This window comes from Miscanthus floridulus, chromosome 1 (genome assembly GCF_019320115.1).
Source record: "Miscanthus floridulus cultivar M001 chromosome 1, ASM1932011v1, whole genome shotgun sequence".
NCBI classification, from domain to species: domain Eukaryota; kingdom Viridiplantae; phylum Streptophyta; class Magnoliopsida; order Poales; family Poaceae; genus Miscanthus; species Miscanthus floridulus.
Window position 1 is genome coordinate 71,929,329 of NC_089580.1, and position 16,388 is coordinate 71,945,716.

Below are 16,388 nucleotides of genomic sequence, written 5' to 3' on the forward strand. Positions count from 1 at the left end.
CTCCACGTTCCTTCTCCTCTCTTTACTTTAAGCATTTATATTTGAGCAATTCATTTCTTATCTTTACATTCTTAGAATTGCCATGCTAGAGTAGGATTGGATCTTATGGTGCTAAACTTTTGTGCGGTAGATCAATAGAATCAAATTCTAGGCACAAGGGGTGAAGTGGGCTAAGTGTAGGGTTTAATTATTGCAAATAATTTTAGAATTAGCCCAATTCACCTCCCCTCTTGGGCATCTTGATCCTTTCATAGACCAAGTACATATGCATTCTTGCATGATGTCAAATGTTAAATTTTAATAGCTATCAAGCTCAAGCGTGGAAGATATTTCCTTGACAAACCACATATCAATGAGGCTGGTAATTTGTTTTGTTATATTAGTACTCCATGAACAATTGATTAACGCATGGTTGAAAACTTGTGATAATAACTAATAAGATCAAAAGTTGAAAGCCACTACATAGATTCATGATGACACATAAAAGGATACAACAGTAGCTTATTATGTAACTAGGTTTCAACTAAATACATATCACACTAGAAATAAAAATAAGAGACCTTGGAAATTCTAACTAGAGGTCTGCAATTGAGCCTCCACATCAATTCTAGATGTTTCATCAATCATGAAAATTATTCCTTAATGAGTCTAAAACAAACTGTCTAAATCTATATTGGTATTCATGACACATAATTTATATAGATTTTTTTTATTTTAGATAAATTTTATTTTAACCAAAACATTTGACATATCTATATTGATAGTATAATTGTAAAACTTTATATTTTAGAATAAAGAAATATTAATACATATATGATTCTTTGATAAGGAAATGCAAACATCTTGAGATCTTAAGAAATCAAGAAAGGTTAGTGGAGACCTGAAAGCTCTAGTTTGGTTTTGGTGAATTGATGAAACCCTAAGTGTCAACCTAGTTTATCAAGTGATCATGAGATAGGTAGCACACTCCAAGTGGTGAAGCAAATGAAGATCATAACATGATGATGATGCCATGATGATGATCAAGTGCTTGGACTTGGAAAGAAGAAAAATAAAAATAAAAAGCTCAAGGCAAAGGTATAAACCATAGGAGCTATTTTGTTTTGGTGATCAAGACACTTAGAGAGTGTGATCACATTTATGATTGATAGTCGTACTATTAAGAGGGGTGAAACTGGTATCGGAATGCGGTTATCAAAGTGTCACTAGATGCTCTAACTTATTGCATATGCATTTAGGATCTAGTGGAGTGCTAACACCCTTGAAAATGATTGTGAAAATATGCTAACATATGTGCACAAGGTGATACACTTGGTGGTTGGCACATTTGATCAAGGGTGGTGAAGTTTGGGAGCAAGGGTAAGAAACTCCACCAGCGGAGTGTTCGCCCGTAGAGTGCGGATAGTCCGACAGTGCCACCGGTGCCCTAGACAGAAAAGACGGAGGTCACTGGGAGTGACCGGACGCTAGCCACGGTTGGACCGGCGTGTCTGGTCAAATGTATCAGCGAAGACACTGGCGTCGGTCAAACGACCGGACGCTAGCAAGGTGTGTCCGGTTAGTGCTGATGTACGCCTGACGTGAGGCGCACAGAGGAGACGTTGAATAACCAGACGCTGGGTGAGTCCGATCGGGCATGACCGGACGCGTCCGGTCGTGAAAATTCGTATTTGGAACCTTACAGGAAACGACCGGACGCTGAGGTCCAGCGTCCGGTCACTTTCTAACTGACGTGTCCGGTCAACTGATGACCGTTGAAATCTGACAAACAGTATTTGAAGTAGGGGACACATGGCGTGAATCACATGACCGGACGCCGAGGGCCAGCGTCTGGTCAATTGGACCAGAGCGTCCGATCACCCCGCGTTGTGCCCAGTGAAAGGGTACAACGTCTATATTTCATGGGGGCTTCTATTTAAGCCCTATGACCGGTTGAAGCTTACACCTTTGGCCATTTTCATTAACATAGCAACCTTGTGAGCTTAGCCAAAGCCCTCCCACTCATCTCCATCATTGATTCATCATCTTTGTGAGATTGGGAGAGAATCCAAGTGCATTGCTTGAGTGTTTGCATCTAGAGGCACTTGGTGTTTGTGTTTCGCTGCGGATTTCGCTTGTTACTCTTGGTGGTTGCCGCCACCTAGACGGCTTGGAGCAGTGAGAATCGTTGAGTGGAGGTGGTGATTGTCTCCGGCTCCGATCGTGGTGATTGTGAGGGGTTCTTGACCTTTCCCCGACGGAGAGCTAAAAGGTACTCTAGTGGATTGATCGTGGTTTGTGTGATCCTCATCTTGTGTTGGTTGTGCGGCACCCTATCGAGGGTTTGGCGTGTGATGCCAATTAGCTCGTGAACCTCCAAGTGAGTGAATCGCCACAACAAGGAGTAGCTTGCCGGCAAGCAAGTGAACTTCGGTAAAAAATCATTGTGTTCATCATTTGATTTCGAGGTGATTGGTCTTCATTGTTATTCATCCTTGTGATTGATTGGTTCCTTCGTCTACACGACGATATAACCTTCTTGATCACTCTCTTTACTTTACCGCAAACTAGTTGACAAGCTCTTTAGTGTAGCTAGTTGTGAGAGCTTGCTTGCTTGGTTGGTGTGGCTCTTTAGTTAGCCTTTGAGAGCACACTAACATAGGGTAGCGTCATAGCTATTGTGTGAATAGACACTATCTAAACTAGAATTGTGGTAGGTGGCTTGCATTTTGAGTAGGCTAGCGCAACACTTGCTTCGCCTCATAATTGTCTAACCATTTTGTTAAGTGTTGTTGTAGAAATTTTTATTAGGCTATTCAACCCCCCCTCTAGCCATTAGGACCTTTCAAGACCAAAGGTTCCTATCCTTTCCTGGTTCTTAATATTTCTTTGGAGTACGTAGTGATCATAAGGCACAAATGTATTAATATGCTCTTAAGGTTAGCACAGATACCCATCTTATATCTCACTTGAAGCTTTACCATTGACCTTGAACTATGTGATGTCTGTTTAAATGAACATTTATGTTATCGTTGTACTTAAGAGTGCAGTTTGTGACCTAAGTTACTTAGTTTTAACAAAACTAGAAGGATGCCCCCCGCGTTGCCACGGTTTTTTCTTAAATTTAAATCTGTTATATACGTAGCATTACTATAAGGTATTCTATATATTGTGTATACACATGAATTTGACTTGCATGTTATTTTATTGTATCAGATCAGGTAAAACATCGGTAAGCTAATAGAAGAAAAACTAATAAAATATTTTATTACATTATAGATGAATAGGTGATGAAACAAATAGTGTATGTAGATGACTTGTATGTTAATAGATTAATTAATAAAGATTTAAAGTATCGCACAAGATAAAGATGACGTGGACATGTTTTGTAATTAATAAAGGATGACATGGACTTCGTAGGAAATGATGTGGACACCTTGCATGAAGAGATAGAACATCTAGTGAGGTCACTTAGTGGGGAATGATGTGGACACCTTGCATGAAGAAAAAAAATCATCTAGTGTGATTTAGCTTTATAAGAGTATAGAGATACAAAAGAAGAGTTAATCAAGATGCAATAAGCACAAGAGTTCCAACCTAACCCAAGATGAAAAATATCTATAGCAACTAATAATATCAAGATTTGAAAATCAAAATCAAGATTCATAACGATATAAGATTATGTCTTTCAATTTCGGAGTCTGTGTGGGAGCACTTTGTTAATGAATAGTGTTGTGCTAATTTGGCTGAATCTGATAATGTGCTTCTTGCATTTATGTGTTGCCTAGCTACCTGTATGATTTCCCTTTCCTTGGAGATGACAGCACTATCACCGTGGATGACAACCGTGTCAATCCACTATACAAGCATGTTTTCCCACCGGAAGTGGCTGCTCAACTGTCCTTCATCGGATTGCCGTTGAAGGTCATTTTTCCTGCAAAATGTCGTCATTCCCCATCGGTTACACATCCATGCACACGCACAGGCACACGCACACGCTTTGTGGTGCTCTCTAAGATCTGAAACCTTACTTTGTTCCAACCAGGCTATTCCTTTTCCACTAGTTGAACTGCAAAGTAAGTGGGTTGCTGGAGTTCTATCTGGATGGATCAAGCTTCCATCTAAAGACGAAATGATGGAAGATGTGAAAGCTTTTTATTCAAAACTACAAGCATGTGGATGGCCTAATAGATACACACATAACTTATCAAAGTGTCAGGTAGATGTCTACGAATACTTGGTTATTAAGCTCTGTGACATGATTACTATCCTGAGTTATATTGACATTTCATAGTACATTTGAATTTTCGGTGATACACATGTTTTATATATGCAGTTTGAGTATGATGATTGGCTTGCTGAGCAATGTGGCCATCCACCAATCGAAGAATGGAGGAAGCAGATGTTCACTATTAATTTAAAGAACAAGACAGCTCGTCCTGAGAGTTTTCGTGATGAGTGGGATGACTACCATCTAGTGGCTGAAGCAAGTGAAGATTTCAAGAAATTCTTGTAAAATCTTTTCCACTAATGTAAAGACCCTAAGAAGGCATTGTTCGGGGCTCTTGAGCTCTGCCTGTCAGAGAAAGACGAAGAGTACGCATAATTGGTAAAATTGAGGCTTGTTGGAGTGTCTAGTTGATTCGACCATCTCAAGTCTAGTGCTCATATTGGAGCCTACCTCGAGGGTTAGTCCTAAGTTTGCGGCCTTAAGAGTTAGGGAGAGGAGCGGCACTTTTAGAACTTGCCTCAACGTGGATTAACGGATCGACAAGTCAATGAACCACGGAAAAACATTATGTGTCATCCTCTACTTTGTGGTTTGCATATCTCAACACTAGCTTCTCACTTGTACTAATCTTGTGCTAGTGTAGTTGCTCTTCTGCCAGTGTAGTTGCTTACTAGTGTAGCTTGTAGTTAGATTTACCGTTTCCTCACTCGTATGTGTATAGGAGCTCCGTGTGCTCTCCCACTGGCTTAGCACCCTAGTTGGTTACTAGTTTACTCTTTTGTTAGGGTGCTAGCAAACGATTAGAGGGGTGTAGTCATGGGTAAATCATTAGTTCACTACCGCAATTAAATTGGTTAGCCTTTGCGATTAAGTTTTAGAAATTACAATTCACCCCTCTAGTCGGCCACCTCGGTCCTACAAGGTATTTAAAGAGCGTGTTGCAAGAAGCTTAATGTAAAGTACGTATGGCTGATATGTGTGGATATTGCTTTTAGAACAGTATACGGACGATGTAATCTATTTGTATTGTACTTAGAACAGTTTGGTCTTAGGGTGTTTTTAGGCTAGAAAGCTTCTCTTAAAACAGGGCAGGATATGCTAGTGAACAAAATTGACTCGCTATGGGTTCACTAGGAAATCAGGCTAAGCCGGGTTGTAATGTTGGCTAAGGTGCCTTTGTCTAGTTCTGAGTAGGAACCAAAGATTTGTAAGGAATTTGAGTCGCAATCTATAAATGATCTACAAACTACATAAGACCAACCCTACCATTATATAAATATAAAAAGACCAATACTGATTTAGGGCACCCAATCGGTAAAAAACAAAATCAATCTACCATTTATTATCTTCAATTTCTACCTTTTTCAACCTTCATATTTGTTGTTCTTTAAATAACTCGGCAGTGTTTAAGGGTGTTTTAGGTACACCTTCATATTTGTTGTTCTTTAAATAACTCGGCAGTGTTTAAGGGTGTTTTAGATAGCTTGCCAACCTTAGAACAACCCTAACTAGGTGCGCCTTTTGACGGTAGGGCTGGGCACTTTTATACCGAGAACCAAGAATCGGAACCGAATCGTGCTGAACTCAGCCGAATTGTTGGTTTCGGTTTCAGCTTCGGTTTCGGTTCCTGATTCTGCAAACCTCGGTTCTCGGCTATAGTTTCAGTTTTAACCCAAACCGAACCGAGGAACCGTTTAGACCGAGGAATGTGGCGACCACTGAACCAACACGGCAACACCCCGTCGACGCATCCCCATCCCTGCAGTGGGTGCGTGGAGGAATGGCTGGAGGGCGGCGGTGGGTGTGTGGAGGAGTGGCAAGAGGGCAGCAACGGCGCACGCAGGGGAGACGCTAGAAGGCATTGGCGTTGGCGCGGCTCGTCTTGTCGGAGATGAGCGGCGGATCTGCATCTGGCGTGCCGGCGCGAGCACGAGTAGAGCTGGGAGCACGACACCGGCGTCCCTGTTTGTTTTATGTTGAGTCTATTCTTCGGTCGATTCGGTTTTAATCGAAAAACTGTAGTATAAAACAAAACCCGAATAAGTTAGTTTCTAGTTCTGAAAACTGATCGGCTCTTGATTGTTGAAAACCGAAGTTTCTAGAAACCGATTAAACTAAACCGGACTTTCAGTTTAAATCAATTGCCCAGTCCTACCTGACAGGCTCCATCCCAAGACACATTATTCGGCTTTCCCAGCGACTGAAAATACTGGGTTGGCTGGGTTTTGCTGAGTTTATTGCGAGGTGATTATCAAGCAATTGGTGCATGCGCACCTGTGGTGTGTGTCCAATCTTTACATCGACATCTAGTTAATTTGTTACATATAATTTTTGAATCATTGGGAGTAGCTAGCATGCAAATGATTGGATGGAAGCAAAAGAGGAGGAAAATCTACCTAATTCCGAGCACTAAGGCAAGTATGACTTGTACATCACCAGTTTCATAACAGGTCGTGGCTCATCATCAGTGCCACATTTGCCAAAAAAATGTATTCTAGCAGGCACATGGTCTTCAGAAGACAGAATCGTCAGTGCCACTTTCTGTTGAGATGTGTTCTTGCAATTGACAATCCTATACAAATACAAATTTAAAATGACTATCAATTGTGTCCCACAGTAGGTTCGTTCATAAGGAGCTGATATATGCTAGTTTCTGTTATTAGAAATGTTCCTTGTGGAACACAAATCTCGTGAATGTTCTCGCGTTCACTTTGTGGCAAAGGTTCTCCAGCTGTCTTCCCAAATCGTCCGGACCACAGTAGAAAACCCCTGTCAATGCATTCAGGCTCAATTTAGGAGGAACACAGAAGCAAATGTTTCTTCTTATAAGCTTCTGTTGCTAGGTTACCCGGCCTAATACAGAATAAGAAAATTGCTGAGAGGGTAGGAGCAAATTTCTGCAGCTCCTTGGGACGTGAAGATGAATGAGAATATTGGCATGTAACGAAAAAGTGATTATACTTGAAATGTTACGGCCACACAAAATCACTAAATAGATAAAGAATGCACTTTATTTGCCTTTCTCATCTCTAAGTTGTTCTTTCATTTCATTTTCAGGCAGGGAAATACTTGGTTTCTAGGCATGAACAAGACAGTACTCTTACCTATCCTCTCCCCGATATGCCTTCTTGCAAGACCATGGAGCACTCTAGGCCAGTTTGGCCTCGAAAAGTGTGTACGAACCTACAAATTAAACAACTGTGTTTAACGTTTCACATTCTACAACCAACACTTATTTAGCAACATGTGGTTCAGAACCAAAGATATTAGGCACATATATGACACTTGTGTCATGCGTAGTTGCCTTGGAAAGTAGATACACTTACCGGAGTTTTAGAGATGATATCAATGCCATGGCGTGCAAAATGAAGTGCTTGAATCGCACTTATTAGCATCGACCGCTTATCGCCTTCTTGGTAGACACTTGTCAGATAGTTATACATTTCTATCACACCCTACAAGCACATTACTGACATCTTAAGAACACATCATATGTAGTGACGTGGTCACATGGAGTACTATTTCTGAAGAAGATATGGTCGCTTTTTAATTAAAGTGGTTATAAAAGTGAACCTGCTTGCTATCTAGAACTGAAACCTCTTTCATGATATCCCTGAACCACTCAAAGGATCCCTGCTCTCTTGTCACCCAATAAAAGTAGGCCTTCTTCAGTCGGTCGGAGTGATAATTTAGGCTGCCATGTCCCTGAGATAGTTTCAGATAATAAATATGATAAATTTTCAGCTGATAGAAGTATATATGAAATTACATATCGTGAAGGTACAGTCATTGCCTTATCTAATCCATTGGCAATGTCTTTAAGAACACTTATGAAAGGCGTTGCTCCTATTCCAAGCCCAATTAACAAGATAATTTCATATTTGGAGTGATCCTGTGATGCTGCACCGTAGGGACCATCAAATAATATTTTGGGTAGGCTGGAGTTGCTGGAAAGCGGCGCCTACAAACCTCAAAACATATCTTTTAAGTATCACTGTAAACTTTCAAATAATAGCATGATGAATAATTATTGTTTCAAGAGTGTTTGAGAAAAAAAAATAGTTGCTTCATTCAAGAGTGGATAAAGAACTGGTGCTTTACCTGTTGGAAGACATTATACATTTGGTAGCTCCAATCACCAAGAGATCTTATGTGGATGCTCAAGTATTCATCATCTGGAGCAGATGTAAGGGAAAATGGGTGCCTGAGACAATTGGATAAAGTAAATCTAGAATTAGTAGAGGTAAGAAGGATGCACTTCATTCAAGTGACAGCAGGAAATTAACTAAAAATTGGTGCAGCACAGCAGTTGTTGACTATATAATTAATAGCGGCCTTCTCACCATTCAAACTTTGATACTTCTGGACATTGGACAAACACATACATTCCACTTCGATATCGAAAACCTGGAGGCTTTGTCACCTTGAGTGCAAGTACCTTCCCTGGATAAGTTGTTGCCTGTAAAGGAACAGAAAACGAAAAAACAAAACTAAGATTGAAAGTTGACATAACAGCTCATATTTTCATTGAAAAGAATACAGTATTTGTTGCAGATTATCACACGTTGAGGATCTTGACATCAAACACCATAGATCTGACCATCCTGAAAATTCGTTCTCCAATGTAGATCACCACAGGAATTGCGACATACATCCATGTCTGATACAGGCATTTTGTGGCAATAAGAGGGACATAAACATACTAAACTTGCTTTATTTATTTAATGAGCAGTATTATATTACCGTCTTCTCTGCCACATCCTTTGCTAGGAAGAGGAACATGGAATGCACAATGAGGAGAACATAGACAGCGATGAACACATGGTGTGAGTACCAGAAGGAATTGAACCCAGCAAACTGTCTGACTAGAGGCGGCAGGGTTTCTGGATTCCTTCTCCAAGGACTACTAGCAAGCAAGAATGCGATCAACATTAGGACCACCATTGCTATACCAGTTGTCCCCTCGGTTGATGCCACTATCTCCAGGTAGGATGGCTGGTGGTACCCAAAGTCAGCAGCAATTGTACGTCCAAAGAAGGTCTTGTCTGCCCTTGCAATCCTTGGGAAGTCACATGCCAGGTGGATGCCTCCATGAAGGATTATACCGACCACAATTCCCGCCGCAACAAGCTAAACTAAAAGATGAGCGTTAAACTCAGTCCATCAGACCAGTAAAGCATGACACACACACAGTTGAAAAAGGATCACACACACACCTTGTGGAAGTTAATGTTGTCATTAAATGGGATGACCGAGTTGATAACACGGCTTCTCCTGAGCCAAGTGACTGTGTTGCGGCAAACAGGTAGGAGCACAATGGCCATGTTGAGCTTCAGCGTCTCTGCAGCCCCCTTGGCTGTCGACAGGCAGTACCCCATTACCTCGAAAGCCAACCGCTGTCTATACTGCATGAACTTCCATGTGAAGAGTGCAGCACATGCCATGAGCCACAAGAAAACCACAAATATACGCCTCCACTGAGCTTGGAAGAAGACTATCGTTGCAGTTAGTATCTGTTGGCTGTATTTCATTGGCATTGGTATTGCCCAGCAAGTTGGTTGGAGATCCCTTGACAGGCCCTTCCTCATGACATTCATCTGTAAATTGGATTTGAATTACTAGGAGATACACGTCTAAATCTGCTATTACCAAGTTCCAAACTTTTGTATATGCCATCAATTGTGTTTACTAACATGGGGTTCTGTACCGACATAGTGATGATAGTAGCATAAATATACATGGTTATGCATGAAGAACTGTTTGTTTTAAATTACTAGGAAATCACCTGGATGACTCCTTGGCCTGTCTGGAGCTCTTCTAGGATCAAGTTTGTGTATTCAGTGGCCTCATCTTGGTTTAATGTGATCTTGTTCAAAGAGGCACTGAACATAATTGCCTGGTAAATTACAAGCACATAAGGAGACGTGTTAGCTCACAACAATAACAAGTAAATTTTCATCATAGATGACTTCTACCTGCTTAATATCCTTTTCTGTGATTCTGCTAATTGAGTTTCTCTCGCAGCTGCAAAGATATGCTTGTGTAAACATTTCTGGTTGATCAGCGTACTGTAAAGAGTTGGGGATCACAGTTCAGGAAGAATACCTGTCCATTGCTATTCTGATGCCATGACTAGGAGATCGACCGATCGATCTACTGGAGTTGATATTTAGATTGACCGGAAGAGGATATATGGTTGAACTGTTATTTCTAGATTCATTCTCACCTACAGGAGCAAGTAAATTGTTTGAAGATCAAATAAAAACAGGCTTTTGTAATTCCTGAGAACCTCAAACTATTGAATATTCTCTTGTTGATTTTTCAAAACCTGTATGGCAGGTTATATATAACAGCAATCACGTTTAAGTTGGAATTATTTGTTTTTTGCATTGGGATCCTTTAAGTGTTTCCATGTAGATATGCTAATAAGGCATCATAGAAACAATAATCAGATATGAAATGAAAGATCCCAATGCATAATGCCCCCAACTTTTGCAGGAAATCAAACGCAGCAAAGTACAATCAAAAGTTTCACTAAGATTATTTAGCACTTCATTTTGTTAAATCGGGGGTTGAATCGTCTCCCACATTTAGCACCTCCAACCTTTGATTTATCAAGTTGAGTTGCCTGATTTTCCCAATGCCAGCTGCCACAGTTCGCTTGTGCGCACTCTCATCCCGCGCCCCTGCTCCACCTACCTGTTGCCGGAGAGAGGGCCGCCGCCCCAGCTCGATGCCAACAACCCTCCCTAGACCCAGCAGTAGCCGCCGCTTCATCGAAGGCCGGTCCCTAGTCGCGCTCATCGTCGTCAACGTCGAGGAGAGGGATGGCGCGACGATAGGGAGAGGGGGCAGCAGCCAGCGACTCGGTGCTTGACCCTAAGATGGGGGATTTCGCGACGGTGGCTACAGGCTCTAGGCGCACCCAGCGCCGACACATGCGCCCTCGCCTCCTCTATCCATGGCGAACAACGGCGCTGGTAGTCCGTGTATCGGCGGTGCTCTCGAGTCGTCGGTGAGGAGAAGGTCGAAAGTGTGGGACCGCGGCCGCGAACCAGTCGAGGGTTCGGTGCAGAGAAGGCGAAGTGGATAGTGGCGTCGAAGTGTCAAACATGAAACACCATGAGTGGCGGCGCAATGGCAGGCGACGGCGGCACTTAGCGATACAAGCGAGAGAGAGAGAAGGCATCAGGGCGGAATTGTCTGCTCCCTCCTTTAAAAAATGCAATTATAGGTTTTAGATAAATCAATTTTTTTAGATTTAGTCAATTTTATAGAAAAAATATCAATATTTATGTCATCAATTAGTTTTATTATGAAAATATATTATATAATTCAGAAATGCCCTGACTCGGGCGTCTCCTTTCCAGACGTAGCACGCGTCCACTCCGCTTTCTCCTTGTCGCTTGGCCAGTACTCCTACTAGAGAGTATGAGTAGTATATACTGTATTTATATTAAAAAAAGTTAAATGCACCAGAGATACATAAACTTGTGTAGGTGTTTTAATTAGGTCCATCAACTTCAAAAGTAGATTTCAAGATCATAAACTTTTAAAGTTGTTCACTATAGATCTATACCCCTCCATATATGCATCATATGTTGACGTGTCGTGCCACGTGTGCGTCTTCCCTCTCATGTCCCTCTTTTTTTTCCCTCTGCCACTCAGTCTCTCGGACACATTTCATCGAGCAGGTCCTGGGCGACGTTGAGCTCGCGCACGCCTCGATCCTCATGCCCGTTTCCACCGGCCACTTCAACTGCTTGTCTGCATGTCGTCGACATCTGGGTGTAGGCTCATGAGTAAATGCAGCAGCAGCAGTGTCGTGATGGCGTTGACACACAAATGCCCAAGCGAGTGTGAGTTCCTCTGAAAAGTGAAAATGCGCCAAGGTCATCCTTGCCGGCAGTCGGCATGCAGGACAACGTCGTCGTGCCATGGCCGCCGAGCTCGACCTAGACGCGGCCTACACCCCCTGCGAGGTGGTGAACTACGCCATGAACAAAGGTCGAGATGATGGAGCGAGCAATGTTGGAGACTTGGAGTGCGCAGCGGAGGTGATCTCATCGTTCAACAATAGCTATCGACTGAACAATGAGGTGTTCCTGGCTTAGCTAGAGCTCCAGTTCATTGGCTTCTCCTCCATCAACAATGCACGCGTCCTAGGCATGCAGTACATATACCGACCAAGGCCAATGAAAACGTGAAGATATTTTGTGTAACACATAATTAACTTCATTAGTCCAAATCTGCTACGGAGTAATATATGAGTTATAACATATGACACACGTGTGGTGGCCTCCCTGAAGCACGCCATGCATCGGTGCATGTCATGTTGTACCCAGACGCCGACTCCATTCTCTACATGAGTGCATCCTGTATAGGTATATCAAAGCCACGGTCCTCGGCATGCACGCATAGTACGGGCGGTGGCTGAGGAGCTAGCTGCTGGCGTGCTCCGGCGTGTGCATCAACACCATCAGGCCAAACGCCATCGCGATGCCACCACTACTAGCTACTCCGCTCGCTCGCTCGGCTGCACCCAGGTATCCATAATGAGCAGCTGAAGCATGTGTCTAGTGGAAACGGGCATACTGAAGAAAGAGAGGCGTACTGCAAGCTCGACGTCGCTCAAGACCTGCTCGATGAAATGTTTAAGAGAGCTGAGGGAGAGAAAAAAGGGAGAGACATGAGAGAGAAGACGCACACAGCACACGTGGCACACCATCTCAACATAAGATGCATATATGGAAGGGTATGAACCTATAATGTACAACTTTAAAAGTTTAGGGACCTAGAAATCCACTTTTAAAGTTAATGGACCTAATTGAAACACTCATATAAGTTTATGGACCTCTGGTGCATTTAACTTTTAAAAAAAGAATCACTAATCCTTCTTCTCTCTTCGTCTTCATCTGTGCAAACTAGATAGCAGCTGGAGCGCACCTCCTGTCAGCACCTCCTCCGTCCTTTTCGCTTCCTCCTACAACACCTTGCGGCTGCCTGCGCCGGTACCTCTTCATCCCTGCCGCTTCCTCCGCCCCACCCAGCGTCGTGCCCCGAGTTCATCGCTGGAGCCCGCCACTTTCTGTTCATCTTCACCACGGGCTGCAATCCTACTGCTAGTACTTAAGTACAGTGAGGGACGGCCTAGGAGATGGCGCTCCTCGCGAGGCCCCTCTAGGCGGCGGCCCTCCTCGGCCTCGACGTTGCCACTCCAGTGCTTCCGCGTAGGGCAGCCTCCATCCGCTCCCTGTCCTCCTCATCGATCTATACCGCAGTTCCCCACCAGGTAGGTCGTGGCCACATGGCAAACGCTGTGTTTTAGGTGTTTTGACTTTTGTTTCAAATATTTCATTTAGATGTTGCAAAAGTATATCTGAATGTTGCATATGTTTTCAAGTGTTTCAGACATTTAGCTTTTGTTTCAAGTTCTAGATGTTGCAAAAGTAGATCTGGATGTTCCATATGTTTTCAAGTGTTTCAGACATTTAGCTTTTGTTTCAAGTTCTAGATATTGCAAAAGTAGATCTGGATGTTCCATATGTTGCAATGACAAAATACGTATGTTGCAAGACTATGTTTCAAGTGTTTTAGGTGTTTCGGACGTATGTTGCATCATTTCATTTGAATGTTTCAAAAGTAGATCTTAGTGTTCACATGTTGCAAATGGCTACACATGCATGTTTCAATCGCATATTTCAAGTGTTTATGTTAGACGTATGTTGCAAATGTTTTATTTGAATGTTTCAAAAGTAGATCGAATGTTTCACATGCTGCAATGGCGTCGGTGGCCGGCGGACAACGTCCTGTTGTAGGGCTTCGGCTCATACCTCATGCGTTCCTCGCGCGGTGCGCCTCACCCTCTCCTCTCCTCTTCCTCCCCTCCCTTCCTTCCATCTCGCCATGGTAGTTCGAGCTCGGCCGACGAGCGCGTGGACGTTGGGTAGGCGCAGGGCAAGGCAGGGTGGGCGGGCAAGCGCAGTAGGCGGGGGAGGCGCCACAGCCTACGTAGGTGGTGGGGTAGGCACGAGCGTTTGGACGGAATACCCTATATAATTAATCTAATAGTACTTATTTGATATAATTAATGTTTATAAATTTTTTTTCTTTGAAAAGTGAGAATTATATTTTTTAATGGAGACTGAGGTAGTAGTTACAGTTCTGTAAAAATGAAAGAAATTGAGAAAATTGAAGAAGAGGGAAGAAAAACAATTATAAACAGAAGAATTCCATTGAATGTCAAATTGCATAAGGCATGCGGATTGAGTTCCAAATATTGAAACCCCTTCTAAAGCATATCCTCCACCTCAATAATCAGTAAAGAGATATTGGGGCAGCCCCATTATCGTTCACTATTTGAGATATCATATTGGGGATTTGTTGGAGATACTCCTATACCTCTTCAATTAACCCTCCTAGATGATTAGACTCAACCTTACCAAATTAGCTAGATCCACCGTGACACGCTTCTTTACTTCAGCATGAATATTAAGCACACCCATGGAAAAAAAAATAGCGAGCTATAGCGGCGGGAGAGACTTGACACTAAGCTATTTCTATTTACACCGCTATGCCAACTTTGACCCCTATAGCGCCGCTAAGTTGCATAGCTTTAACGTTCAAATATAGCGACGCTATTTCAGATTTTGCCAACAGACCATATCAGTGACAATTTAATTAGTTATTTCTTACTTATCATTTGCTACTAATTTAGTATTTTGGACAATTAAACACCGGAGTTTCATAAACTATTTGTAATGTCATATTGGTAATATTACCTAGACTTTGTGTTCAACGAATTTCATATTGACATGTTTTTTGCATCAATTACTAGTGTTTTCCATGTTTTTTTTTATAAAAACGTTATATGCCGTAGCATCGCTATAGCTTCATACCTGCTGAAAAAAAAGTTGTCGCTATTTCCAATAGCCCGCTATTTAAAACCTTGAGTGCACCACACAACTAGTTCAACAGCTTATTGGTGAGCTTCGTCATTGTCACGCGCTCAAACACATCACTCTTTTGTGTAGAATGCAATGCATCTGTGGATGAAAGTGAGTAGCTAATAATTTTCTTATTTTCATGTGTAAATACGTCTAAAGAAACCAAAGAAACAGGAGAAGCAAATCAGCAAGCAAGCCACAGAAAACGAACGTTAAAAAAAGGGCTTGTCCTGCGGCCAAAAGAACTAACCAGCGTTACTCCGCGACATCGACGCGAACTGAAGAGCTCCTCCCTCCAAACCACTCCACCTCAGCTCCCCCGTGCTGTCGCGTTGGATGAACTCCTCCATCGACCTCAGCGACTGCGCTCGCAGCAGCCTTGACATCCCGGCTTCCATATCCAGCTCACCGTCGCTGCATCCATGGAAAGACGTGCTGCGCGAGCACACAGCCGGCGAAGTCGTCGTCGTCGTGGAGTTGTCATCGTCGTCCCCCTGGAAGAGCACCTGGATCTCAATGTCCGATGAACTCCCACGAGACGAACTCGTCGACGGGCAGGCGCTCAGGGACGCGGCCACCGCGTCGCCGTCGCCAACAACAACGTTGGACACGAACTGTATGGAAGGACTGCGGGCCGCCGGCCGGAGTGGAGAAGTGCCTGAAAATCCAGACTCAAACAGTGGTGACGAACTTGGTTGCATGGTAGGGTTCTTTGAGCAGGAGTTGGGTTCATGGGAGGATGCCATTATGATTTGGAATGCACACGATGTGCCGAAGCCAACACAGTTTCTAACAATGGTTGATGTCTGTGCTACTTTAAGGGTTTAGATTTGTGCAAGAGTACAAGCAGGGCTGGTCATCTTTCAGTGGTGGTGTGGTTGGATTATTTGGTAGGCCGGGAGAGGGTGCGATGGTGAGGCGAAGGTGGAGTTAGGAATTGACTCGTGATCATGCTATGTGATACCTTTTGGTTGGCTCAAGCTCATCATTGGATCGTCCCATGTCAAGGGCATCATCATCTGGTGCTGATGATTGTTGATCTGTGAATGAATGAATTAGCGTTCTCCGTGCGGGCTCTGGACTCTGGTTCAGAGTTCGGTGGGTAGTCATTCCAGACTAGTGCATCATGACAACGATAAAATGCATGCTTGACATACAAATCTGTAAGAACCCTGGTGGTTCAATTGAGCAGACGCTCGTGAAAATCCATTTTCAGGAATGGCTACCCTGAA

At 43.0% G+C, this 16,388-nt stretch overlaps 2 protein-coding genes across 3 annotated transcripts; one reads left to right on the forward strand and one right to left on the reverse strand.

The window, feature by feature from the left end:
* Positions 1-3,386: 3,386 nt before the first annotated feature.
* LOC136458511 (flavin-containing monooxygenase FMO GS-OX-like 2) lies at positions 3,387-4,495 on the forward strand. The gene is made up of 4 exons (XM_066458455.1): positions 3,387-3,445; positions 3,768-3,903; positions 4,025-4,198; positions 4,316-4,495. Exons 1-4 carry the CDS (start codon positions 3,387-3,389, stop codon positions 4,493-4,495), a joined length of 549 nt encoding a protein of 182 aa, XP_066314552.1.
* A 2,061-nt stretch (positions 4,496-6,556) lies between these two features.
* Positions 6,557-15,902, reverse strand: LOC136486864 (respiratory burst oxidase homolog protein F-like). Of its 2 annotated transcripts, none has more exons than XM_066483930.1 (14): positions 15,407-15,902; positions 10,316-10,436; positions 10,186-10,234; positions 9,996-10,106; positions 9,427-9,807; positions 8,954-9,340; positions 8,775-8,870; positions 8,554-8,669; positions 8,312-8,414; positions 8,004-8,171; positions 7,784-7,915; positions 7,537-7,665; positions 7,315-7,393; positions 6,557-6,979 (listed from the first exon to the last, which is right to left on the reverse strand). In XM_066483930.1, exons 1-14 carry the CDS (start codon positions 15,900-15,902, stop codon positions 6,870-6,872), a joined length of 2,478 nt encoding a protein of 825 aa, XP_066340027.1. In that variant the 3' UTR covers positions 6,557-6,869. The 2 variants fall into 2 exon arrangements, with proteins under 2 accessions (XP_066340027.1, XP_066340017.1); XM_066483920.1 differs by lacking the exon at positions 15,407-15,902 and adding an exon at positions 10,910-11,389.
* Between the last annotated feature and the right edge of the window lie 486 nt (positions 15,903-16,388).

Coding starts and splice junctions, on each gene's coding strand:
- LOC136458511 (XM_066458455.1), top strand. CDS start 3,387: ATGGACTTCGTAGGAAATGATGTGGACACCTTGCATGAAGAGATAGAA. Junction 3,446..3,767: donor GAGATAGAACATCTAGTGAG/GTCACTTAGTGG, acceptor TGTGTTGCCTAG/CTACCTGTATGATTTCCCTT. Junction 3,904..4,024: donor TCATCGGATTGCCGTTGAAG/GTCATTTTTCCT, acceptor TGTTCCAACCAG/GCTATTCCTTTTCCACTAGT.
- LOC136486864 (XM_066483930.1), bottom strand. CDS start 15,902: ATGGCATCCTCCCATGAACCCAACTCCTGCTCAAAGAACCCTACCATG. Junction 10,107..10,185: donor CAGAAAAGGATATTAAGCAG/GTAGAAGTCATC, acceptor GTAATTTACCAG/GCAATTATGTTCAGTGCCTC. Junction 8,871..8,953: donor AGGATGTGGCAGAGAAGACG/GTAATATAATAC, acceptor TGCCTGTATCAG/ACATGGATGTATGTCGCAAT.